Below are 27,651 nucleotides of genomic sequence, written 5' to 3'. Positions count from 1 at the left end.
TGGGCAGGTTTTATTCTCCGAGTCCCTCGGTACGTCGCTTTATTTTGAATTATCTGCACCGTGACTTGATGAAAAATTTTCCAGCCCGTCTCAAAGTGCTTTTAGAAATTTTTTATTGCACGTTCGAAAAAAGCTGCACCGAGCGGTTGTTAGGTGAGTTCGGCCGTCGTCCCATCCTCTTGTAACCGGAAACGGTGTTCGGCGAGCTCTCCCATATCGAGCAAATTAACTAATTCCGTCTGAGCAAAGTTCTTAAGCAATTCGAAGCCTGTGATACTCAACGGGAGCCAAAATGCTGGTCGATTGTTCTGCGCCCTCGTCGTCGTTGATAAATTCACGCTCAACTTTGCGCAGCAGTGGTGACCCAAGTTTTAAAACCGCTCCACTCATAATCCGGATTTCATCCAAAAGAGAGCTGCGATTTTCATAAGTTGAAACAGAATTCTTGATGAATGCTTATTGATTCGTTCGTGGCGGATCAAAAGTTATCTGTTTTCCAAATGTAGAATCACGACGTCCAATTATGATGAGAGGTTCGCCTTTAATCCTCCGGATCCAACGTCCGTTTTTCCAGGGGCCGGGGAGCACGCGCTAATTTTCCCGACCGACAAACTTCCGTTTCAAATCTGCGTTCATCCAATGGGAGTTTTCGAGGTATCAAAAAACATTGCCGTAACTTTTTTGATTGACTGCGTCGAGGACTGCGTAGCTCCAGGTGAGTGAGTTTTTGAAAAAAACTCTCGAAACAATGGACACTCGTTTCCACGCACGCAGGCTCAGAATTTGCAATAAAATTCTCGAGGCTTCCTGTTCGGTGTTCTAAAACTACGATCCTTTTCTATCCAGAGTCCCGACGGTCCATCAAGTTTTGAGGGTTCAATGACGTTTCCGAGAACGTCAAACTTTAGTCATAAAAATTCTTTTGTCCAGTGATTAGTTAAAAAAAAAATTAAAAATTAAAAAACAAGTTCTCCGCCGACTTTTCGAACACCCTTTAGCTACGAATGTAGCTGAGTTTCGCGGTATACATGAGCACACATCGTTGAGCCCGGAGCCATACTTGTTCGTACTTGGCAGTCTGTTACTGCATTGCAGTGCCAGCAGCTCGCATAGACGCCACCCGTACTTTGGTGCTGCCGGCCATTCGCGAGCATTCGGCCAAGAAACAAGACACACAGAATGAGGCAGTATGAAAGAGAGAGAGAGAGGAAGAAAGAAGGAAGGAAAGAGCGAGTGGGAGCTGGAGAGAGAGCAAAAGCCACCTCCACTTTCATGTCAGTCTATTACTGATTATCCTACAAAACTATTTCTTTTCCAGCCACAGGGTTCAAAGCATTTCGTCATTTCGACAATGGCAGGGTGTAAAAGTACTAGAAAAACGTGGAGTTTAGTGGCTCGTTTTTTATCTGGTCAATGAATTTTAATGCTTCGTACTGAGAGGCATTTCGCTCAACAGATGAATGTGACAGGAGAAATTTTAATGCAGATAAATAAATGAATCGGAGCATTTCATAATATGTCCGGAGTGCATAAAACGGGAGAGTTTACATCTAAAATAATAACGAAAGCTCGTCAATATTTTTAGTGGTAATTCACTCATTTATTAAACCTCGTGGGAGAGTGACCAACTGCTTGAAACACACACGAGGCTTCCGGCACAGTTTATTCGCAGCGCACTCTGTAACGAATTCCATATCAAGTGCTGGGCCAACGATATTACAATTTGCATACATCCAACAAACGAAGGTTAAAGAGATAGAAATAGGGATTCGGAGGAAGAGATTTTCGTGGAAAAAATCAATTTTACCCGAGCTCTACACGAGGCTGTCCAGCAGCAGCAGCGTTACATAACATGCTGAATAACGTTACATTGTTATTAAATTGAAAAATCATTCGCCCTCGACATGCCAACGAGTTATTAATATTCATAATAATACGCGCTCTCTCGTGTTATCGTAACCATAATAATCGTTCCAGGATTGAATTTACAATTTAATAACGTTTTCATACGCCGTGAGAGAAGCCCAAAGTCAACTATGAAGTTGTAATTGATGCTGTAACAGTCGCTTTTTAGAATACTATCGGCACTCGTGCAAATCGTATCAGCTTCCGGTATCGAATACACTCCAATGTATTCCCTCGAAGTTTCGTGAGCCTGGATACATCCATTAGGAGAATTTGGATCGACGAGATTGCCAATATGGTATAGACACCTTGATGCACTATTGCTCTGACCAGCCAATCAAATCCGCTCGTATATCTATACAACGAGGGCGTGACTACTGCGATGCTGTACACGTAAGATCAAAGGATCCGACGCGCTACGTACTCGTACCACGTACCGCACGAGACTAAACAATTTTACTGTGAATAACTCTCGCGTCATTTTCATTGTTCGAGCTTCGATTCGAGTCCTAAGATTCGTTCACACACTCGCTCGTACAATAAATTCGCGGATTTACTGGCGAGCTGTACACCTTTTTTCGACACTTGATCGTCGATACGCGCTCAGCACAGCGTGCGAATATACATTCGCATGTTTTTATGAATGACACTTATGTCGGTGCTCGATCGGATAGCTTCCGGCAGCAAAATAGCGGAGGATGACATTTCTGTGATTCGATCCTGCTTCGAAGTTTTCTGCGACTGGTTTCATGTTGCGAATTTTGGAAATGTCGATATTTCGTAATTTTTAAAGTTGTGATTTGAGATTCGTGAAAAATAAGGAATCCGAAATTCTTATTTACTATCGCGACTATTTAGCAGATTACGTTTTTAATCGAATATGCCTTCTTTGAATTCGTGTTTACTCGAAAATATATATTTCGATAGTTTTCATTTAGAATGCAATTTTAACAGAGATCATACGAATGTCAAAAGTTCATATTTTCGAATTCAATATACGAAGAGCATTTTATAGACAAAAATCGAAATGGCGATGTTTGAAATTGGAGATGACCAGTCTGAGTAAGAGAGTAAGTGAGACGCGTGTATTTTCAGCTGCACTGCATTTCTTTATTTCGATCGGTCGACTTTCTAACCTTTTGCCATTTTGACCGTTCGACTTTTTGGTCTTTCAGTATGTCAACCTCCGTAATATTTAGTCTTTCGTTATTATATTTTCGAAATAGTGAATATTCACATTGCTGATTGTATTGCTGATTGTAGTAATTTATGAATCGAAAGAGTGATAGTCGAATTTTCGGAAAATCGATATTTTAGTCGTCGTTCCATGGGCGATTGTTACATTCCATTTTCGATGCGTAAACGTGCCTCGAACCTTGAAGTTTCAACTTCATTTATTTTCGGCATTCTAACCTCTAGTCGAATTGATCCGTCTCCATATATTATCATTCGAAGTTTATAAACTCGAGATTTGAGCTGTTCGAAATTTTAGTAATTCCAGCATTTTATCCCCACCCATCATCCGGAAGCTTGTTATTGCGTTTGAATGAAGATGTTGTTATGAAATCTTGCAATTAGGGCATAAAATCGAGGTGAATGAAGAAGGGATCCAAAGTACGGTTGATCACGAACCGAAAGCACACGGTCGCTGTCTCTCTGGTCACTCGCCAACTTGGAAGCAGCCCCGGGCGAGGTCGGTACTTTGTTAGACGACCGTTTAGCCGCCCGCTGAGCGGAAGACAGTTTTCCTGGGTTTCCGATGGTGCTTATAACGAGGAATTCAGTGAAAGTAATGCCTCCGTATCGGCCAGGTTGGCCACAGTTTCCCGCAGCTCTTGTTCGAGCGTCGTACACAATTTTGCACCAGAAAAGTCTCGGCGTGAGGAGTTTACCCGGGGAAATCATACCCGGGAAAAAGTTGAATTGAAATGATAAAATGGACTCGTAAATGGCCACTGTAGAGAGCAGCATTGAAAAATGGTCGATCGAGGTGAATATTGGAAAAAAATAAAAAATCGTAACTGCAGCTCGAAAATATATGAGAGATGAAAAATAATAAAAAAAAAACGTTAAAAAAATAATTTACGCATTTTCCACACGAGGCATCCGTTTTCCCGAGTTTGTGGTGCGAATTTTGTTCGCTTGGCAGCTGCGTTCTCACGTATTTTGTGCTCAGTGATGCCGCTACGATATATCGTGGCCGCGCGGACTGTGTGCACGGAGGCAGCCCCGGCAGCCAGTCCACCCACGGCTGCACTCCAATTGCAATTGTATACGACGCCGGAAGCAGCTTACAATTCGCTCAGTAAAAGTTTATAAATGATAACGGATTACAATAGACGGAGCACAATGCACGAAAAGTATTTCACGCGGATACAATCTGTATCTAAGCGGAGATATATTAACGACTCTCGATCCCCGAGCGTCCGCAGGGTCCCAAGAATTATTGCTACCAAACTCGATCCTTGAGCGCGTCTCTTCGCCTGAATCCAGTCCGATTAACGTTTAACGAACGTGCCATTTCGTATTTGCTGAAAGAAACTCCGAAATAATGGTCTCTATGAAATCTTCGACAAGATAATGGAAGTTTGTAACGCGAATTTCATTTTTTGTTTCGATCGAAATTGTTGGAAAAATGATGTCATCGAAGCCTCGTGCACACCCTTCGTTTCATCGATGATCGAGTCCCCAAAAACTTTGCATTCAGCATTTTTCTTGGTGGATAAAAAATTGTGATTTTTAAGCAACTCCTGCAATAAATAATTGCAGGAAATGTGAGAAGAAAAACTTGAACGTTGGTAAAAGTGACTCGCGGATATACGAAAACTTGAGGCCAATGATGCACGAAAGGAGAGGAAAAGAGAAGTAAAAGTAAAATGTCGCAGAAGAGGCCGAGCAAGAGACAAGAGTAAAAGCGTATTATAGATTTAAGTCGTGTCTTATCGCGGGAGAGTCGTAGCTGCGGGCAACAGCCCTGCGTCGCGTCGTCGACGGCGACGTCGTTCGTCCAGGAGACGACTCGAGCATTCTTGCTGCTGGCTTTTGCTGGCTCGGCCTCTCGAGAAACAGAGCCAAGAATATATACGTGTGGAGGCTAAATTGGAGTAGGTTCGAGGGAGAAAAACAGGCAAACTCTGCTGTGTAGAATCGAACTTTCGAACTTGCTCCCCCAACGGCAAACGCGCGACGATACTCGCGGAAACACGCATTCCCATTGCTTCAACTATATAACATTGTAACACTTTGAAAACTTACACTCACTTCGGATCGTATTTTCATACGGAAGTTTATTAAAATCGATCGAGAAGATGTGCGTGTCAAGTTCGAAATTTATTACTCATGCGATACTGCGAAATAAGTTCTTGATTGATCGACCCATCTCAAAAGCGTCGATATTAAAAGTTTTAGTTAAAATATAAATCAACTCCTGTGAGCTGGGATAAGGCGAGAGATAGTCTGCGATGGACAGCCGCGCTCGTTCGTCCCAACGTTCATCCCGAGTCGTGGCGCCTCGTGCGAAAGATATACATAATCACATTCGAGTACGAAAAGCTCCTACGATTCTGAGTTGGATTCGAGGGAACAGAGATTTAGAAAGTGGCCTCGATTGATTTCGTTTTACAACAATTCATAAAGTTCCATCCTCGAAAGGCCCAAACAAGTACTTTATTCGAGATTCATCGCGAGACCAAAGGTCCTTCTTCCACCTTAACACAAGTGTTTTGATTGTTTTTTACTTTTACGTCGAACTGTGTGGCCTTTCCCTTGTACTTGGTGGCCAAAAATTAATGTCCCAGAATTAAAAATTATCAAGCAATCGAAGTCTCTGAGTCTTTGAGCTCGTCACGTCTCTGTGAATTTTCAGAATCTGGATATAGTTCACTTCGAGATTCAATAGAATTCATCGTGATTTCAAGTACGTGAAAATTCTAGAGGAAAGTACTAGGAATATAGTATCTGCAGCATTAATTCGAAGAGCAGTGATAAGAATTGTTCTATCCACCATAGTAAAAAGACCAATACCCATACAGTTTATTCAAAAGACTCAAGTCTTTTTCATCTTAGAATCATAGAAAAAATTCAGTCACTTCAAATGTTTATATTGTTAAGTATGCTCGGGCAACCCTGAAATAAATTACATGCATGGCAAAATGTCACCCCTATTCGGTGTATATTCGTGCATTTATCATAGAATTTGCTATGCTGGCAGCCAAAATTTGTGATTTACAATAGATTTCCACTTATCGGTAAGTGCTAGTCAGACATGATGAAAAACACTCGAAAATAAAACGAAAGGTGCATCACTTTCTGCTATCCACATAAAAAGTTTTATGTGGATAGCAAAAATTCACTGTTTAGAATAATTAAATATCCACTGTTTAGAATTCAAGAGACGAAAAATATGAAAATTCAAAAAATACTATGCTGTTTGTAATCGGTGTTTAAATACTTTGAAAATTCTCGAAAAATCATATATTCCTCAGCATGCAAAATGAATCCGTTTTATTCGTTTTAAAAGCAGGATTTTCAGTCCCGTTTCAAACGGAAAGGTCCGCACGGATCTTGCTCCTGTGCATAGATGATGTGTATCTATGCTTATGAAGTTTGAGAGGAGCGGATAGGACCAGAAATTTCAGACGTCGCTTCACAGAGGCCGCGTTACCGCGAATAACTTTTGCGCGTGCCACATCATATACAATTCAGAAAGCTGTACCAGTGCTTTAGCTCCACCACGCAATCTTCTGCCATAAACGTAAGTCTGTTTATTAGTGCGGAGCACCAGACTCCAAATCAACTCCGGGAATTATGGGGATAGTTGATTTGCTTCAGTTTTGTTATTTAACTTGACGATATTCCGCTGAGAGAATACTGAAATTGCAACGTTGGTATGCGATATTTTGCGGACAAGAACTTTTCGGGAAATGATGATTTTCGTAATTAATTATCCGCGCTGGAGCTCATTTTTTTCTAACGATTCGATCATCCGGAAGCTTGCCATCGTATTTGGATGAAAATATCGTCTGAAAATTTTGCAATTAGGGCAATCGAACGAAGAAGGGATTCAAAAATCCCCGGTTGATCACGAGCCAAAAAAACTGAAATTTCTCATCGATTCGAAGGCATGATTCAATTTTTTCAAAAACGTAATTCACTTTTTTTTTAAATCTTCTATAATAAACAATCCAACAAAAGCCGCTTCCCTTTTCGGGTGTTCCGGGTCTGGCGCTGCTCTCAAAGATGTCAAGGGCGACTCAACGAAACGCTTTTTTATATCGTCGCAACTGTAAGTAGTGCATCACTTGTTTGTTCCGCCGAACCGCGTTTACGGCGGTTTTATGACAGCAGTAGCAGCTGAAAAAACAGACCTGACGAGCAGACTTTACGCCTTCGAATGCTCATCCTCCTCATACTATTTCCATTTTTACACTTTCATCGTTTCGTGTATTTACGTACATGGGGCGCGTGCGTCGAAATAAAAATGGGATCTCACACATTTCCACTTTCTGACGACGTATCGCGTATCCCGCCCAGCGTATTTGCATTAACCGCGTCACCGACAACCACAATTATTATAATGGGCATCGATTTTTTTTATCATTTCTTAGAATTTGTAGAAAAAAAATTTTTTTTTCCTTCGACTTGAGCAAAAGAGATCATTTGCTTGGAAGTTTTCTGTATTTTTCGTCGACACTTGAGTTTATAAACAACCAATTATTTGATCTTCGCACGAAGAAGTGAGACGCGGAAATACTTTGGAGAAGCTTCCAGATTTTTGAAGGAGCAGTCACAAAAAATTGAGTTTTGAACGAATGTTTGCGAGGTGCAGCGACGCCCTGCTGAAAGGTTGCTCCACTTTGGCATAAATTTAAGGGGGATCCACTCGCATGATTCTCTACCAATCCGTACGCGCTCTCGAATTTTGATTTGTGACACATTGAGCCGGCGTGTGATGAGAATCCGTAGACTCTGCAAAGATTTTTCATCGTGTGATTTCTTCAAAGTGAAATGCCTTCGTTGATGGGTTGATCTTATTCGCGAGGCCAAAGTCGGTCTACTTTGCACGGTGAATTTATGGCACAAAGCAAAATGAGAAAAGAGCAAAATACATTTTCGTACGCAAAGGGGAACGACGAAAGTATTCGGAGAAAATCGAAATGACAAATCCTTCGTTTATTCTCCGTTGTTGTTGTTTTTCCGCTAGGGTGCAAAAGAAATTGGGTGGGGAAAGAAGCAGGGCTCCCAAGGGTGAGAAACAGGGTGATAGATTCGGTTCCGATCTTGCGGAAACGTCTGCGTATATGCCTAGAAGCATACACGTTTATAAAAATACGAGAGAAGTTTGCCGGTTGCCAAGGCAAAAAGAGATTGTCATCCCTTTTCTCAATGCACTCTCCAAACTACTTATTTTCCTGGCGTGTGCTAACGCTCCCCCTTTCTTTCTCTCTCGCCTGCCTTTTCCTCTGTTATTTCTCCGGCCAGACACGTCGTCGTAGCTAGAAATGACGAGGCAAGCGAAAATGTGAAAGCATTGACCGTATCAGACGCGAGAAATTTCAAGACGAATCGCGAGCCGGGGCGTTTACCTTCGCAGCTCTTTCCATTTTCCATAAGCTTCCATTCCTCCGCATCAACCTTTTATTTTTGAGTATAAAATAAATTTGAAATACTACCGCGCGGATTCGAAAGCCGGAGATCGAAATTCGCGAAAATCATCCAGCCATCGAGTACTGTTAAAAATTCATTTTTCCTGAGGCTCCGAGTAGTGGCTCGTTCCCATAATTGAGCTGTCAATTTCTCCGACGATTCGACTTCGTTCAATGATTTATTCAAGGGCAATCATTCGTATGATTAATCGCGAGGATTCCGTTGCAACGAAGCCAATTTAATAACGAGAAATCTCAGCCGCAGACGACTTTTCGTCGAGTTCAAAAATTCATGTCAATTCTGTCTAAAAAATGCGATTGGTACTGTTTGAAACGCGAGTACAACGTCGACCGGACCGGCAGCTTCGGTGAGCGTTTCCCCAATCTCGAGGTCGCTCTCCAAGCCGCAACGACGATCGTAACGCCTGACTAATCGTAGCGGTAACAGAGCTTTCGGTGACCGGAAGTCGGTTCCGACAGAACGAGCCGGGCGGTCGAAGCGCCAGGTGAGGAGGCCGCGAGGGAAGCAAGGCAGCGAAAGAAGGTCACGAGGTTGCCTCGACTCGTCGAGGCTTCGAGGGGTGTCAGTTGATGCGCGCGCATCACAACGCACACACCCGACGCAATCCCAGTGCAGATAGTTCTGAATATTCCATAACGCAATTTCCATGAGAACGAGCCGAGGCCTGAGAACTTGCAGATCCCACCCCGTGCCTTCTCGCCTCTTCTGCTCGCCCGTATTGGCCTTTATTTGTGCCACAAATACCACCAGGCGACCATCCACCGTCGCTGCCCGGCGAGATGGAGAGTCGTTCAGTGGCTTCCGCTTCAACGAGAATCAACAAAATTATTTATATTCAGCAATTCAGCCTGCTCCGTTATCGCTCGATAATCATTAAGCCGACTGGAGCAGCTCCGCGATCGAACGAATTTTTCAGCTCCCCTAATTGCATTACTCTCCGATCTTCGACGCTCCGAACCCGAATAGCGGATCACGTTCGCCAGTTTATTTCGCTCCGAAATCGAAGTGATTAGCATAACTAATTAGTTCAACTCGGAGGCTAATTTTTCAGGAATTATCAATGCTCCACGCGCGGCTTTTCTTCGAAGCAGCAATGCAGCATCGGATGTTCGATGACCGGTGTCACTGTCATCATTTGTGCGACCACTGCGGATTCTCGGGATCGCAGAAATTCCTGTAAATAGTGCAGCAAAATATCCATTTTGTCTATACTTGAAACGAGTGCTCGCTTGCAACGGTTCTATGACGCCGAAGTTCGCGACGTTGGAGTCCAACGAACCGGCCGAAAAAAACCCTCCAATAATTCCAGTAATTCTTCAATCTCGTTCCCTCACGAATTTACCATTCTTGCAAACTCCAGCGTCGTACGATTCTGTGAAAAGGTTGATAGAAAACATGTGATTTTTTTTCTAAATCGAGATTATCGGGGGAGTCCCTTAATTCGTAGGCTGGAAACGTAACGAGCGATCGATTTTCTCCAACCGATATAATGTCAAGGGTCGTCGTTAAGTTCTCTCAATCTATATGACAAACTCCTCCCATCCACCTCGCAGTAATGTGACGGGTAACCAGCCCATCGGATATCCTGCCGATACATCTAAAGCACCGAGGGACAGTAAACTTAAGACATATTGATGGGAGTGAGTGGCACCATAATTATAAACCATACTCGTCACACAAGTATATATTTATGATTGTACGAATATCGAGTTTTTTTTCTCCGCTGAAGTATCAAGTTGTGACATCTGTCGAGGGGGACGCGAAGAAAAAACTTGCTCGTTGAAAAATAGAATTGAGGTTCAATAAAGATAATCCGCCAGGAGGTTTCGTCGACTCGTATACATTCGTTATCTCTTCCACAATCTCGTGACAGAAGCCTCGAGCAGCTCAAGGTCGAACGGTAATTTCAGATGTCTAGGAGCGGCGGCTCGATATCGACGTTCTTATTCGGGCAACTGGATATTCCCATTTTTTTTCATCGCAACCTGCTGCTCCAAGGTCGATCGAAATGAGCCGAGGTCACAGCAGCGCGGCGAGGAATATCCGTCGTCGTCGCGTATTTTTTTTTTTCTTCTTTGTTTTTTTTTTCTTCGTCGCAACAGAATTTAACCGCAGAATTTTCTTGTCGCGAACTGCTCCGGCGATGTGGGCGAACGAAAAAAGCCTTTTTTCTTCTCTAGCACGATCACAATGAGGACGATTTGCTGCGTGCGCACAAATATATTCGGCGCGTATCAATGCAAGATCATTAATTAGAATGCTGGGAGAAACCTCGGGGCAACATTGAATGGAAATAATGCTCCGGCGGTTCGACGCAAAAACGTGAAAGAGGAAGAAAGAGGGGTGAAAAGAGAGAAGGAAAAAACGGCTCTTCACCGGAGTAAGATTCCTCACACAACTCTGATCTCGTGTAACGAGGACTAAAGTTTTTCTCCTCTCGCTCTCATCCGATTTTTCAGTGCTTCCATCTGTATCTTTTCACCGCTTGATACCGCATCGTTTGACCCACACTCTCTCGGATTTTCTTCCTCTCTGGTGAGCGCGCTCGCGGATTTCCAGCCATCATTTTTACAAAGATGAGTTTCTATTCCAACGGCTAGTCAGTTGACCCACATTCCCAATCTTCTTCTTGTTTCTCTTCATTAAATAGATACGTACGTTACGATTTTTTCCGTACTTTCGTCATATCTATGTATCTGATTGCGCAGTACGTCGCGAACCACGAGTCGTCTCTTCACTTTTTTCAGATCCTCCATTTTTTTGAGCCTCTTGATCCATTTAGCCCATTTCATTTGCGGATATTAAGAGAGCGAAAGAGAGAAAACTCTGGCCGGAAATGAAATTTTTTTCGGCTTCCATGTCCTCTGCGCATGATAACGAGGACGATTTCTCAAGTGCGAGTGAATTTTGCGGTCTCCAATCATGCTGCACCAATTCCAATCACACCTTTCGCTGCCAATCGTACCTTTGGATATTATCTTTGCAAAAGCAAAGCTCGAAAGAGTTTTGGATGTTTCATGAAAAATCGCGAGTGTCACTTTTCGACAGTTTTTTTTCGAGGACAACATTCGACTTGAGCAGTGGCAACGTACTTCAGGGGATTGATCGAATAGTAATTTAATTCCGTTGACGCGGTTCCCTCGCAGGAGACTCGATCTCAACTGTAAGCTATTTTTTACCCCTCGTGACAAAAGTCTCGTGATACAAAAAGGGGACGACGCGAAGAAAAAAAATGATGAAGAGACCAATCGAGCTGGGTGTAGCCTGTCGCTGTATTTTTCACCCTCGAAACGATCACTCGACGCGGGTCGCTTCTTCATCCTTGCACTTTGCGCGCTCCCCTCTTTATCTCTGTCCATTTCTCTCGCGAGCTTTTGATTGGCACTTTTGAGCTCTTACTCCAAAAAGAAAGGGGAACGTGAGCTCGAGGTGCTAGCGAGCCTGGTCGAAAACATAATCAGCCACAAATCTTCGACTCGCGAACTTTCAACTTTGCCCTATCGAGGCTGCCTCTCGCGTATTCAGGCTCGAAATATTCCGGACAAAATCGACGAGCTCCGAGGGCCCTTCGCACTCGTAAATTCTCAATTCCTCGCTCTTTTTTGTCGAATCCGGAAACTGGATTTGCTTTTTTATTCAACTGCCAGTACACGCTGGGAGGGAAATGTTTTTGGCAATAAACCTGAAATAACGACAATCCTGTGCTTGACAAGGGATCTTTGTATTGATCACATTTGACACGGAACGAGAGACTTCGAACTGGAAAAAGGAAATTCGTCGATCGGACTCAATCCGATTTCGTTGGACGGAAAAACCTTCGGAGAGCCACTTTTTTTCGATGGAATCCAAAAGATTTAACCATCGAGCCGAGAGCACATACTCTTGCAGACTGCGCAGCTTCACTGCTCATTTCCCTTCCAGAATCATTGCGGACGTAACATGCCGTAAACGGAAGAATATAATTAGCCAAAACCGGTTAGCTTTGGGGGTAGAAAACTGAAGGTAAATTCACCGGGGCAATGTCAGGCAAAATTGGAGTAGCAAATTCTCATGTTGTCAGAGCATTCGTGTATAATTTTGGAGGATTGGAGGGAAGAGTTTGAGTGTCGGTGGGAGCACAGTAAATAGGCTAAAAGTTGTGCAAGAGCACCTCGTGTCTGTAACGACCCGTTTGACAGACGACGCGTAAGCGAGGGTTCTGCGAGAACGAGAAACCTTTTTTTTCCTTCAACCCTCCATCTCGGCCCCGCTCGCTGGGCTTCTTCGCGTCTTATTCATATCTACTATTCTTGTCGCGCAACCGTGCTTCGTTCAATGTTGTATGACAGGTAATGAGAAGAGTGTGTCAAGAGATCGCGAGATATTCCCGAAGAGCGCCAGAGCTTGAGGAAAAAAAATACACACACACATCTTGTGCGGTTAAACGGGCTAAACACGTGTGACCCTGACCGGGTTCTTGCAAAAATAAAAATTCGACGTTTCAACATCTCCGTTTATCTCATGCCGCGATAAACTTTCAAATATTAAGGAGGAGCTTTGGAAAGTGAAAAAATCGATTTTTTCGGGAATGTTTTTAGAGTAGACGGAAACATCTCAGCATAGCGAACTTTTCGGTATGGTTTTAAGGATGTTTCAACAGTATAAAAGCATTTTTTTCATGTGAGAAATACTAATTTGTACATGGTTTATGCGTAAAATCTGATTGTCGAAATTTCTCAGCTGTTTGCAATGAGGAGATCGTAGTTACTGTCTACAACAAAAATTCCAATTTTTTCATGTATTTTCTTACCATATGAACCTATAAAAACCCGAAAAAATTGCGAAATTCTATATTTACATCACGTTGAAGTGATATATTTTTTTAAAATATAGAATTTCGCAATTATATCGGACTTTTATAGGTTCACATAGAAAGAAAATATACAAAAATGAAAAAAAAATTGGAATTTTCGTTTCAGACAATAATAACGATCTCCACATTGTACACAGCTAAATAATTTCATCAATCAGATTTTGTGCATAAACCATGTAAAAATTAGTATATTTCTCGCATTAAAAAAATATTTGTGTCTTTTCGAAATATCCGCGAAACCATACCGAAAAGTTTGCTATTCTGAGTTATGTCCATCTGTCCTAAAACCATTACCGAAAAAAATCGGTTTTTGACTTTCCAAAGCAGGACCCCCGCTCGAAATAAGCAAAGAAAAATTCCAGATCAGCCCAGCGTCGTTTTAGGCCAGTTTCTACGATTTCTCTCTGCCCAGGTCGGAAAGTACTACAAAAAACTGCTCAATTTCACATCGCGATAAATCGTCGATATTTTCTTTATCAGAGATAAAAAAAAAACGGGTCGTCAGCCGGCCGATACGATGCCACATAAAACAGCCTATGGACACGTGTACGCATTTACACATGGAAGCGGAAAGATATACGATGCTCGTGAGTGTCCACGCACCGTGGAAAATGCCTCTGCGCGTAAGCGATATAATTTTCGTAACTGCAAAACCCAGCAGCAGCCACAGCAGCAGTAGCAGTACTACGACCGCACATTCGCGCTTACCCTACGTTCGGTTTGAACCTAATCGCTTATGAATGCGTCCTCGGCGATGGATGCAAACATACAGTCGTATACGCTCCGCGGCTTGCACAAAGCTCATAACACATAAATACGTATAAATATAAATATATGTAGGCTCGTGCATACACACAAATACGTTTCTTTCCAGTAATCTATATGTACATCGGAAACCTCTGTGACAGGTAGTGCGAACGAGAGCAGCGGACAGACGGAGCGAGCGAAAGAGAGATAGAGAGGGGGAGTGTGCAACCAACGTTGGATTCGAGCGAACGAAATTTATGTTACCTCGCGCGGAAAACCCATAGGATTCCCCAACCGGAAGTCCACCTGCATGTGCGCTGAATGTTTGTCCGAGAAAGAGATAAACAAATTTCAGACATGAAAGGCTCGTTTGTTATTCGTGAAAAATTTCCCGACGCATAATACTGGCTTGACAGGATATTTTTATCATTTTTAATTCGAGTTATGAGAATTATTGTTATAATATTGGAAAAGTAGTTTAACGAGAGTCTCTTCGATCGTTCGATTCGCGGGGGAAGATCGAGAGTATGCAACTTTTGACGTCCCATTTTCCGTAGCTCGGTCTCGAGCACCATTGGAATAATTCGATTTTTTTAGTACTTTAATCGAAGTGAGCGCTCGGGAGAAAAGTTGTTCAACTTGAAGAACTTTGCTATTGTTTAATGAGTGGAACAGAAGAATACATTTCGGCTTGGGAGGGATCGCTATCCTCCCTCTCGCTCTCCATCGATCTCTTTTTATATCTTTCCTCATGTAAAAGCGGGTCTTGTAATTACTCCGGAGTTTAATTTCCTTAAAAATTCATCACCCAGCGCCGTTCCTATTTTCTGGAAAGGAGATGAGTTCGGAACGAGGCCGTCCCATTAGCATTCGCCTGCTCCGCAGTGATGCTTGATATTGATGCGAGTTTCATATTTTTATTTTCAGTAAGTTTAGCCTCGAAAGTCATTTGAAAACTTGAGGATTTCAATAATTTTCAATTTGGAAGATCGTAAACAGGGCTGCCCACGTCGATTTTTCAAACACTATTTCCAAGAGTTTTTCGTGCCCCCCCGATGACGCTTCTGCCCACGAATAAATTATTTGAAACGATGGATTGTCAGAAAATGGCGGTCCAGCAGCTTCAAAGAGGAAAAGAGCAGCCTCGCGGGGTCGCAACGCGTGTGCCTTTTATCCGGAAACTTTTATTTTTATTCGATGGTTTGTGTAACTGAGAACTTGTTACCACAGTTTCAGCTGTTACCTCGCCCTTTCCAAATACGAAATTCAATTAATTCGCGAAAACAACGTGCCTTTTACGCGGTGAGCTAATACAAAACGTTAATTACGAGAGGAAGCGAGATGGCGTGTCAAACGGGAGGAAGAGGCGTCGGCGCGACGGCGGGAGGGACGGAGGGGGGTGTCAGGAAATTCGTGACGGATTCGTCGAGTGTGGTGGAAACAGCTGGCGGCCTGGAGCATCGGGCAAAGGGGGATGATGGTGCCAGGAGATGAGCCCTCTGCCTCGTGCGGAGGCCTCTGCGTGCATTCGCCCAACCCAGCACACCAGACAACTACGAAATCGGAGCAAAGCGCGAGCCCGAGTCGTTGGAAAATTCGCGGGACTCGGCTGACCGGAAGTGACGAGAGGAAATGGTGCCACTGCGTAACGAAATCCCTCCCAGGACTCGTCTCTATACTCGTATGCACGGGACTTTCGAGATCGACTGAGCCCCGTTTCCATTGCTTGGCAACTCAATCATCAATCGCGCGGCTCATCACTGCTGGAACGAATGCGAATATTTTTTCTGTAGAATGTTCCTTGCGGAGGCTGAATAATAATTGTCCTCTAACAAATAACGGGAGTCAGTTACTCATCAGTTGAGAATAATTTTTAACCCCCCGTGGTCAACAGGGGTCAAAATGACCCCAAGGACAACTCTAATCTCTAGAATTTCTAAATCATTGGCGCCCGAGGAAGCTGGTTGAACCACTTTTTTAGTAAAAAATGTTTTTTTATCAAACGTGGGCTCGTTGTTGGATGTTTTGGCCATTTTGAAAATTGGATAAAAATGTTTTCCCGTGATATTTTGGTAGGAAAGGTTCAAACTAATATTCTGAATGGCCGAAACGAATAAGAGAAAACGCGAGCTGCGAAGCGAGAATACGATTGTTTCGCCTCAAGGAATGCCATCAAACTTTTTCCATAAGCAAATAAATGTTTCAATAATTTCTCTATTTCATCGCGTACCGCGAATCTCACGAGGTGCGAATGGAGCTTATAGAATGTCCTGCGTGCATTTGATATCCCGTATTTAATTGCGGCGTACAACGAATAAAATGAGATAAAAATATGAAAAATGGAATGTACGAAGCTCCGGGTATATCGAATAAAAAAAAACAAAGTCGATTAAGTTTGGAATTTCCCGTGGATGGATGCGTCCGTCTGTGGGGTTGTATGCGTCGAAGCGATGGGCGACACACGCGGTATAATTACATATGGGGACGGAGGGAGGGCTGGCGACGCAACGTGACCGAATTCCTGGCGAAACGGAATGTAGTTGACCCTATAGATCCATGAATGCACTTCCGCTGTGTTCGGTTTCATCCCCAGCTTCATTTCGACCGTAACGATATCGCGAAAAAACAATAAACGTTCGAATAATAGATATTTTCGGAGATTAATACACTCGAGACAAAACTATGGTGTGGATCGAAATATCAAACGGAACTCGAGTGTGTCTGCTCGTCGAATTTGCCATCAAAGTTCAAACTAATTTGGGACAATTTCGTTTGACTTTCTGTCTATCGCGCAGGTTCATTCAATTCTGCAGTAATAATGCCTTTGATCACGTGGAAACGCGGGGTTGAGCTCGGTGCACGCTAATAGTAGACAACGCGAAAGGTCAATTTGTGTCAGCAGTCCACCAGTGTGAGAAGGGTCTTTAGTACGTGCGATACTCTCCAAGTGCGTATCGCGATCGAAGCGAATCAACATCACGCTAATGGGCTTTAATACGATGTTACGACAGGGAGTAGTAAACGCTGAGAAAATGTAGTTTGGAGCTTCTCTTAACGTATTATCGTGTCCTGGACTGACGATACACAAAAATTCGTTAGGAACGTTAAAGCCTTATTTTATTGCTAACAATAGCAAGTTTAAATCGCGTACGAGAATAACTTTCGATGCAATATCGATACGCGGGTGGAGACACCGGCGCCCATTCGGCTCCGATGGTCCTACAAATTCTGTAGCGATCAGCCCAACCGCCGCCAGCATCAGCAACGACGGGCCTCCTATAGGATATGTGGGTGGAGATGCCGGGAGAGAACTCCGGCACTCGCATTACCAGTCGCTTCGAGTTATCTGCGTTTCCCACGTTCGCAAACCTTCGTCTAGCGCGTCCTCTATATATTCGCGTTTCCAACCCCTCTTCCTCCTCGACGTATAACAAAACCCAGCCCTATCAACCAACCAGCGCGACAGAATCGCAGTAACGAAAAGCAGCCTCACAGACACAAATATATATTTGTATACACATACATGACATCAATCGAGAACGGCCACGTGCCTCAGCAGCTGCAGTGCAGAATTCCCGATAGCACGTACGCGAAATCGTCGTTTACGTGTGTTTCATCTCCCTCCATCCCCGCTCGGCCTTCCTGTTGATCTGTCTCTTTTTTATTGCGCTCTCTCACTCTCTCTCTCTCTCTCTCTTTATGATTTCGTATGATTTCGTATGACTCATCACCTGCTTTTGTTTCTTTTATTGCATTTTTGCTTATGTTTGGCTTATTTTTCATTTCATTTACTCAATTTTGTTATTATTATTTATAGTATTCTATTTTATTTTGTTAAATTTTCTTTTTGACAATGGCGCAGTTGCCTGAAGGTTGATACTGAGGCAAATTTATCTTACCAAATCAAATCAAAATCTCTCTCTCTCTCTCTCTCTCTCTCTCTCTCTCTCTCTGTCTCTCTTCAAAAGAAGCGAAAAAAATTAACGTGATGTATCGATTAAATAAATATGTGAAACATTAGTAACAATGATTATCGCTCCACATTTATAGAATACTGTAACACAATACTTTGAAAACCTGACAATTACTGGACTGCCAAAACCGTGCAGTGCCTGAAATTTTTAAGTGCAACAAAATATGCTAAATGTATTAGGTTTCCAGTCGGTAAAACAAAGACTAAAACACAATTTGTGCATACAAAGAAAAAATGGTCCGACACCTTTGCACACGATCGAAAGAATGGAATCGCACTCTAAATCCAAGTGTGTTATTGCTAACACACATTAAGTGTGTTCTGTACTTAGCGCCATAAGGAAACTATAGATTTTTAATACACCATAAAACGTGTAAAAAGTGACCACAAGAAATCTACAATTTGCTTACGGCATTAAGTACAGAACACACTTTACGTGTGTTGGCAATAGCACACTTGGATTTACAGTGCGGTGGGACGAGAAACATCAATGTAGTACAAGACAAAGAAATTACATTTATGTGTACAGACCGATAACGAAGAATGGTCAAAAGTGTTCGACATATAAAGGATTTCAAATGTATACGATGAACTGCCCGAAAATATAAAAAACGCAGGAAACGTGAAAACTTTTAAATGACTGATGGTAGAATATTTTTAAGAATGAAGGAATCGCGATAAAAGAACTGATATTGAAATTGAATGGAAATAATTATTTGACAAAAATAGATATTTAATATGTAGATACGCATATAATATGTCATTTTGACAGCGAGTGCGCTGCATAAATTCATTCATTAATTCTTTAGAACTTTTCTACTTTCATCCCTTCAGTCATATTCCGAGGCACCCCGAGAATGTGCTGCTTTCAGTTTTCCCTTTCGTTGCGCTCTTATTTTGAATAATCTATTAGCGAAGAGAAAAAGAATTTTCGTAGCCAAAGTATTCATCATCACCAGACGATTTTATCCTATTAGTTCCGAGGGCCTGAGTATCTCGCCCGCCGAAAAGTACGGTTTTATAAAAGGTTTTTTATAACCTTCAGGAATAATTGATCGAGGAAAAAATATGTTCGGGACAGAGTAGATCCGATCGTAATCCGATGAAATTTTCTGTTAATTTTTTTTCTCCTTCGCATAAAATATTACGTGCGCCCGCACGTAGAGACCGGTCGAAGCAAAGTCGCAGTGTTCATGCTTCACTGGAATCCGAAGTTTGTGCCAAGCACATCGAGCTCAAGGTTGTGATTATTTTGATCTCTGGTACGAGGCACAGACAGCAGTCAATTTCCTAGTGAGAATTCCCGCCGATAATTTCGGTTTTCGTATCACGTTGGACGATAAAACCAGCAGGGAAGCTCAAAATCAAACGAACCAAGCCTTAATTGCTTGACCCCCGCCTGACCCGATAGCGATATACGGAAAGAGCGTCAAGAGAGTCGGCATATGGGAGGAAACGAGGAAGAAGAAGAATGAGCGAGCCGCAGTGGAGCTTCTAATGATAGAAATGCTGCAGCGACATGCAGGAAAAGAGAGCGGTAGAAAACTCACGTTGGAAACAATGCGATGTGCGCACACGCACCGAATAGGAAGCGCAGCGCTCACAAAAAAACGGTGTCTCGCATACCGTACGTTTAAACTTGGGGCCTTTAACGAGCCTCACTTTTTCACCATACGCGGCTGCCGTTGATGGCCCGTTCTCAACTCTCGACTCAACTATCGACCCCGCATTCGCCACGATTGGCGTTGAAACTGCATTTCCGTAGAGATTCTTCGCCTCCTGTATTTTTTTTCTTGCCATCATCATTCCCCGGGTTTATCAGCAAAGCTGTTCTTCGAAGCGAAAAGCATGTTGCGAAGGACCAAAGGAGCTTCGTCCTGTGAGCAGTCCACCGAACAAGCCAATACCACGGTTAAAGGGATGCTTCCTGTGCCGTCACGTGAGCATTAGTTGCTAGGAAAACCGAGTAAACGAGAACCCTCCACTGGAAGACTTTCGGAAGGGCCGGAAAATCGGGACCGGAAGTTAACGTATAAATTCAGTGATCTCGCTCTTTTTCCACTCGCTGTAGCAGCTCATTACGTTTTTATATCTACGATCAACTGCGATCGTGAGCCAATGAGCGTCTGTGAAAGGTTAGGCGAGCCTGGTCGCGGTCTCTCTTTTCGAGGATGGGAGTTCAAAATCTGCTGAGCATCCAGCGTCGCCCTGACGGTGCTGAATCTTGGTCAGACGTGAGTTTCGAAGCTGTAACGATAAACTGTATCTCACGGTGGAAGTTAGTAGCGTTGAGATAACTTCAGTTTCCGTCGAGCCAAAGGATCTGCGAACGTTCGATATCAGCACTTGGCTTCCGTTTAAAACTCGACGCTGTCCCATCGATGGGTATACCAAGCGTGACTGATCCTTGCGCGGAATCCAATGATTTGCCAACGACACTTTCCTCTGCGGGGATAGTTTCGAGAGGTACAATTATTCTAACGAGTACGAGTAGGATTTTTTTGAGTTTTTTTCACTCACAGCTCGTGTCTCTTTTCATAGTTGTTTGAAGAGATTCGGTCTTCAGCCGTGACGAATTTCCCATTAAACGCTTTCGTCAGACCAGAATACTTTTCGATTGTAAGAAGACCGGGCAGCAACCCAAACAATTTTCACAGTGCGCGCTGAATCATCGCTCTCTATTTTGAACATTTCATGAAAATAGGACATGAAAAATTTTGTCAGCTGTGGGAGCGGTTACAAAAAGACGAAAGAAGAAGTCAGCGTGCATCGATCGTTGACGAAATAGGAAGAATTCAAGTCGAAAGAGCACGAACAAATAACGGGGATAAATGAAAGAGGAGAATTAGGTGGAATGGACCGTTGCGCCATTTATTATTGCGGAGGAATATTTTTCAATCGTGCATTAAGCCAGCGCGAGGTCAACCGCACGGAATCGAAAGCATACGTTCTCCGTTTCCCTCGGTTCGTCCGCGTCTCCTCACAACGGAAGGAGAAAGAGGAGGAAACCGCAAGACACAAAATCGAGTGGGGAGGAAGGGAAAGAGAGAATTCCGAAAGAGAAAGAGAGCGAGGAAGTATTTCTAACGTCCGGTCAGGTATCCGGCTCAAACGAAGCCACTTCCGGCGTCGAGGGCGAGTTCTCCTCTCCCCCGCGGAGCCATTTCTATTTCGGTATAAGCGCTTCATAAATTTGGCTCAGGGCTTGTCGGCTGGTCACAGAGAGACGAGAGAAAGAGAGGGCGATAAAAAAACCGAGCAGGGAAAGGGGTGGCCACGTACTACGTATAGAACGGTGCGCAGGTACCTACACGGGGATGTAGTCGCTCGTTGGACTTTCGCGAAACCAGCCCCCACCATTTCTCTCGCTGTCTCACGCTCTCTGACCATCCTCGGCGGTGGTTGTTTTATGCTCTCCGGGCAGGAACCTGGCCGGGTAATTCTGCAATGCGGTTCGGGCCATCGCGATCTATATACATATAAAGGCTATATACGTAAATGCAGAACGAGAGAAAGCGAGATGGGCAAAGTCCAATGGAGAGGTAGAGCTCTGTCGAGCCACAGAGAGAGCCCCAACGATGTGTTCCCTGCTTCCTGCTGCTGGCTCTCCCTTTTAAATTCGCCCCACCAGCGCCCCCAACCTGATGACTATCCCTTCGCGACACCACCGCACACAAATACTCCTCCGCGCACACCTGCCTTTTTCGCATATCTCCGAGTATATATTTTTTCGAAAATTATTACACGTTCTGGTCTCTCCGACGAGAGCAATATGCGGCTGTGTCCTATTTGTACGTATGCACATTCCTATTACTCGCCAAGGACGTAGCTCGTGCACTTTAGCAAGTCGCGAGCGAGTCGTTTTTCATCAAATTCGTATATCTGCTGCTGCGTGTGGCTTATTCTACGAGTAGTGAGCGGTATCCGCTCAACTCGAATTTCGTAGCGCATACGCGAAGCTAACGCGCGAGTGTTGGAAAAAAGGTTTGTTAATTCTTTATTTAGTGCTGCTGCCGACCTCTCGCGACGTACCACAACTTTCCTGTCGTTCGCGATGACGTTCTTCGCTGCGAAACAGCCGACGAAGGTTATTGCTATTGTAACTCGATGCCACGATCATTTTAGTGAACATAAAATCAGTCAAAAATACACGGATACGACAGAAATATCGTTTTTTCAAATTTCAACACTTTTTTTCAGCGACTCGATGCACGTAAGCGAAAATGTACTGGTTGAAACGTCGACTCGTGACAAGGCTCCCCATTTGACGATTAAACATCGTATTTCCGTGAAAATTGTGAAAATGGAGTAGCTCCAAGTTTCGGTCGCTTCGCGAGGCTCAAACTTTTGGAAATCGTCGCTTTTATGTTTAAAAATTTACATCTCGTCAATGCTCGTAGTTACGGGGTTTTTTCATTTTTCATTGATGTTCATCGAGAGATTAAAATCCGTTTTAAATATTAATCCCAAGTTTTCAAAGTGTTTCTAGAACAAAAGGTGGCAGTGGGTATTGATTTTCTCGGTGGCTGTCACATTTGCGTTTTCTCAAGAATTTATTTTTCTTCTTTAAAATATAATACAACGAAAAATGAATGCTCGCGATTTAAATATGAGCGGAGAAGATATTCACTTCATTTATTTACGTTGGAAACGTTGCATATACATGCTCTCGTTCAAATTTAATTACAGCTTTATTTATCATTTATTCGTCCTTTTACAGTTACAGTCCATATCGCATTATTATATTTAATTTTCTCCTTCGCTTCTCAAACCTCCCCTGCTGACTGGGACAAGAAAAAATATCGGAACGAGAGCTTTCCACCGAAATTTTATGAGCGTATACCTCATCCTTTCAGGTTTCGTTGCGATCCCCATCGTTTATCATCTCACGTTGCATCACCGCATCAAAACGACATAATACAAAAAGAGAAGAGAAAAGCACGGAGGGCAGGAAGAAGGAGAGCGAGAAAGAGAGAAAAATTGTCATGTTTTGTTGCAGTGACCCGCGTACAAAGGTCGAATGTATTAAATAAATAAAATCCTTGAATACGAAGAAAATGAGCGCTCACGCTCTCGACACGAATTTAATAACAATCGTTGCAGTAGATTCAACCTGCAATGAAATACAATTAGTGGAACACGTTCATACTAATCGCATTCCGTTCATTCGATTTTCATATTTTATAAATATTTTCAAGCATCTTCGTTACGACCCCACACTGGTTTTCGAGTTCCCATTCAATATGTACTCGACGATAATTTTTCGACTCCCCCCCCCCTCTTTTCTACCGCCAGCGTTCTACGCTTTCTAGATTTACGATCGCGTCACGAATTTTCTAATTTCTCCCATAAACTGACGTGATTTTCGTCCCCGGCGCTGTCATCGAAATGGGGATGAAGGAAAAAAAACATGGTCGTTTGAGAATGAATGAGGATGGAAAGGGGGAGGGGGGAGGGCGTTGGAAAATGTATGTTTGAAATAACATGAGACGGTTAGAAAATGTGTCTCGAGACGAAGGCGCGCGCGACGATATCAGGCGATTATTCACCCCGACGCGCGGATTACGAGCTCAAATTCCTCAAATTCTTCAAAGCCCGGCGAAGCGCTCCCTCATCCTTCGCATTTCCCATCTCTCATTACGTATACGACTTTACGTCTTCACTTATACATATATTATCGATAGCTCGCTAACAGAACGCCTTAATCCCTCGTATTTCGGAGCCGGAGAACGCGAGATACGCCCTTGAGCTCTTTTCTCTCTTCTCCATACGCTGCATGCGTGTACGTACTGTGTGTGTACACGTCTATGACGAACAACTCGAGAACAAGCCGGCGCGAATTAATAACGCTCTTGGGCTGGTGCGACTTCCTTTGTAAGAACAACATCAGACAAGCTTCCCCTGTTTTATGCGAGCTTCTTTACAAAAACAAGGAACAACAAAATATCCATTTTCACACCTTTCGTCAGTGAATTTATCGCTGCTCTGAAACGGATTTGGATTCTCTTCGCTCTCAATCCACTTATTGCTTCGTTCAATCATCTCCGAACGCTGGAGTTATGAACGTTGTCAATTTATAGTCCCAAAAGCATTCAAAATTGGATTCCGTGCTGGGGGAAGAGAAGTTTTTTGCGTGGACTAACAAGTCCTGGGGAAGGAATGAAGTTTTGTGGCTCAAAGAGGAGCTTTTGCTGATCCAATAAATGCACTGAAATTATCAAATTTTCTGTCTCGGTGTGTCAGCTCTCTGTGTGAACTTTTTTTTTTCAATTCTATCCGAAATTCTGTTCCGTGTACAAGATTCGAGGAGTTTTTAAGGGGCGAGTTTTTAAGAGACGCTCGAAAGGGCGATAAAAAACACGCCGCAGTCTTGCTGGAAAGGAATTTAAAAGAAAATGGTGCCCTGTCGATATCAAGGAGTTGATAACGATCCTGCTAAAGATAGCTGAACCTGGTGTGAACACTGAAGTAGTGCAGAATTTCGTCTGAGCCGAATTTCGTCAGAACGAGACTGCGCCGAAATGTTTTTTAAATTCAAAATCTTTGAATTTTGAAGGTTGATTCGATGTCAAAATGTTTCCACCATTGACAGGCCTCAACTGACTCATTCAGGGTTATTGAATTATTTTGAATCCGGTTGAATTGTAAGGCGAATCCAAATGCGAGTGAAGGGACGGAGAAAAAATAGTGATATTGGATCGCAGCAGGCGCTTTGACCTATCAATTTTTCAGGTTATTTTTCCAATAACATCCGCGCATCGATAGCAAAAAAAATGAAGCGACATTACTAGGGCGCCCGTCTTTTTCTATATCGAACGTTGTTGTTGTTTTTTATTATTATTTTCGTGTTTCTTTCATATCCTCTTTCTCGCTCGCAGTGAAATCGTGACTGGTATAACTTTCAAAGGAATAATGAATCGACAAGAAGTAGGACAATCAATTGAAACAAACGAGGTCTACTTTAGCAAAAGTGTACCAGAGCGCACAAAAGCGAGCGCTTCATTTTCTTTTTCTTTCTTTTTCCGCTGTTGATCCGTCTATTTTTCTCGATTTTCTGCCACTACGCGAACGAGATTTGTAGCTAAGCGTTTCGCCCGATAAAAATCTCGGGGCTTGTTTTTTTTTTTTTTTTTTTTCATTTTTTATTTTTTTTTTATTATTATTTCTTGCACAAAACGAGCATTGTCTAAGGAACTAAATTGCGGAGCGGGCACTTCGACGACTCGTGCAAACATTTCTCACGTTGAGCCAGTCCTATATGGAAACTCAAATTCAGAGAAATTTTACTCAGATCTAAGATTTGCAAGGCTTGTTTCCGAGGGACGAGGAAAACGAAAATTCACTCGCGAGAGAAATGCCTCTTGAGGTCTACCAACTCCGCTCGACCACGGACACCCGAGCCGAGAATGCTAACCGTAAATATGTCTCGGGCGCGCCGGAGGATTTAATTTATACGCGTAAAACGGATGGGTCACCGGGCATCATCATAAATTCTAAATGCTACCGTGATTCAGTGATTGGACGTCATAGTTGCAACAATTACTCTCGGTGCCGAAATACATTGGGAGGAAAACAGGAGCTACGAATTCGGTCAACGAACTCGAACTTGAAACGCTGTCGTAGGAACGTCGCAACTGTTAAGATTACACCGGAAATACAATAAGTTTGGAAAATGAATGACAGAACTGAGAAAACCCTTCGAATATCATCCCTTCTATTGAATTAACAAAGTTGGGTAGGATTCAATATGTCAAATAAGCAAATTTTGCAGAATTGTCGATATTTCGAAATTTTTTAAGTTGTAATATCAGATTGGAGAAAAATAAGAAATTCGAAATTCTTATCTCCGATCGAATATTTAGCAGATTACGTTTTAAATCGAATATTCCTTCTTTGGATTCGTATTTACTCGCAAATATACATTTCAATAGTTTTCATTTCGAATGCAATTTGAACAGACAATGCCAAAAGTTCATATTTTTGAATTCAAAATGAAGAGCAGTTGTTTTATAGACAGACCAGAATATAGAATAGGAAAAAATCGAAAGTGAATTTTTCGAGAAGTTTTCGATAAAACTTGGATATGCAGAACAGCGATGGCTCGAAAAGACGAAAGTCAAAATGACGATATTTGAAATTGGAGATGACCAGTCTGAGTAAGTGAGTGAGTGCTGGGCCGCATGTGTTTTCAGCTTCGCTGCATTCCTTTATTTCGATCGGTCGACTTTTTAACGTTTTGCCACTTTGACCGTTCGACTTTTGGTCTTTCAGTATTTCAACCTCAGTAATATATTTAGTCTTTCGTTATTATATTTTCGAAATAGTGAATATTCACAGTATTGCTGATTGTAGTGATTTATGAATCGAAAGAGTGATAGTCGAATTTTCGGAAAATCGATATTTTAGTCGTCGTTCCATGGGCGACTGTTACATTCCATTTTCGATGCGTAAACGTATTATCATTCGAAGTTTATAAACTCGAGTGAACAGCAATGACAATAGCTCCGATGTAAAAGTGACGAGAATAAATGAAAAAGAGCAACGAATCAATCTCAAATCTCAAGTAAACCATCGAGTGTCGCCTGACCTGAAAAAAGGTCAAGATAGAATCGAAATTTTCCAGATTTCGTCGGTCTGTAGTGAGCCTACTTTTGCCTCTATTCTTCTGAAACAAAATTGAAAAATGTATAAGGAGAAAATTGACTGAGATTTGATTCGTGCTGGCCCGCAATAAAATACGATTCTCATATAAATTATTTCACTGAAAAAATTGCCCATGGATATCGTTCTCGTCTCTCATCCTTGCAGACTCCGCCATACGAACCGTTTTCTATCTATATTATAACCCCGAGATTTTTCCACTCGAGTTTCTCATCTCTGAGCTCCATCGAGCTCTTTTAATTCACCTTCTTTTTCAATTTAACCGTAACCGTCAATTTATCAGAGGACTGCGATTAGTAGAATCCTCGATCTGATCTGCGGTTCGCTCCATTATATATTTTTATATGGATAAATTTATGAGTCGAGTACGCTTTTTATCCGGATATCTTCATGTCGTAATTCATATTTCATTCGATTTGCACTTGCTCTTTTATCCCTCTGCAGATGATAGGTACCCTTATCCTTTCGAGGGTTAACAATTACCTTCGAAAGCTATTGATTTATGTTGTAAGTGATGTCACGAATAACGGCCATTGCCAACACCGATTTTCCACTTAATCGTGGTTTTTTTGCTTCCAGTGACGCTTGCCACGACGCCTGGACGCAGCTCCGACTTTCACCAATGTTTGGCTGCATCTGTCCAAAGAATCAGATTAAAAAACGATGCGATAAGATTTTCTCGACCGTCAATCACAATCCTTGCGTCGGTGAGTTGAAATTTGATCCACTCGCTTCAACATTATCGTTCGGTCTCATAAAAAATTATGTTCCAATTCAAACTGCTCAAATATTTGCGCATTGCTGATCGATCGACTTGACGATCTTCAACTGTCTCACCGAAGCTGCC

General features: G+C 42.7%; 1 protein-coding gene across 4 annotated transcripts in view; it reads left to right on the top strand.

Annotated features, from left to right (window-relative positions):
* Positions 1 to 27,651, top strand: part of LOC122414559 (Glial cell line-derived neurotrophic family receptor-like) — a 203,647-nt gene that overhangs the window by 122,803 nt on the left and 53,193 nt on the right. For all 4 annotated transcript variants that reach the window (XM_043425946.1, XM_043425945.1, XM_043425944.1 and 1 more), the window contains exon 5: positions 27,384 to 27,511. In XM_043425946.1, the coding sequence (XP_043281881.1) occupies positions 27,384 to 27,511 (128 nt within the window). The remainder of the gene's footprint in view (positions 1 to 27,383; positions 27,512 to 27,651) is intronic.

This window comes from Venturia canescens, chromosome 8 (assembly GCF_019457755.1).
Source record: "Venturia canescens isolate UGA chromosome 8, ASM1945775v1, whole genome shotgun sequence".
NCBI classification, from domain to species: Eukaryota; Metazoa; Arthropoda; class Insecta; order Hymenoptera; family Ichneumonidae; genus Venturia; species Venturia canescens.
The sequence above is the reverse complement of the archived record's forward strand: the minus strand, read 5'-3'. Positions and strand labels throughout refer to the sequence as shown.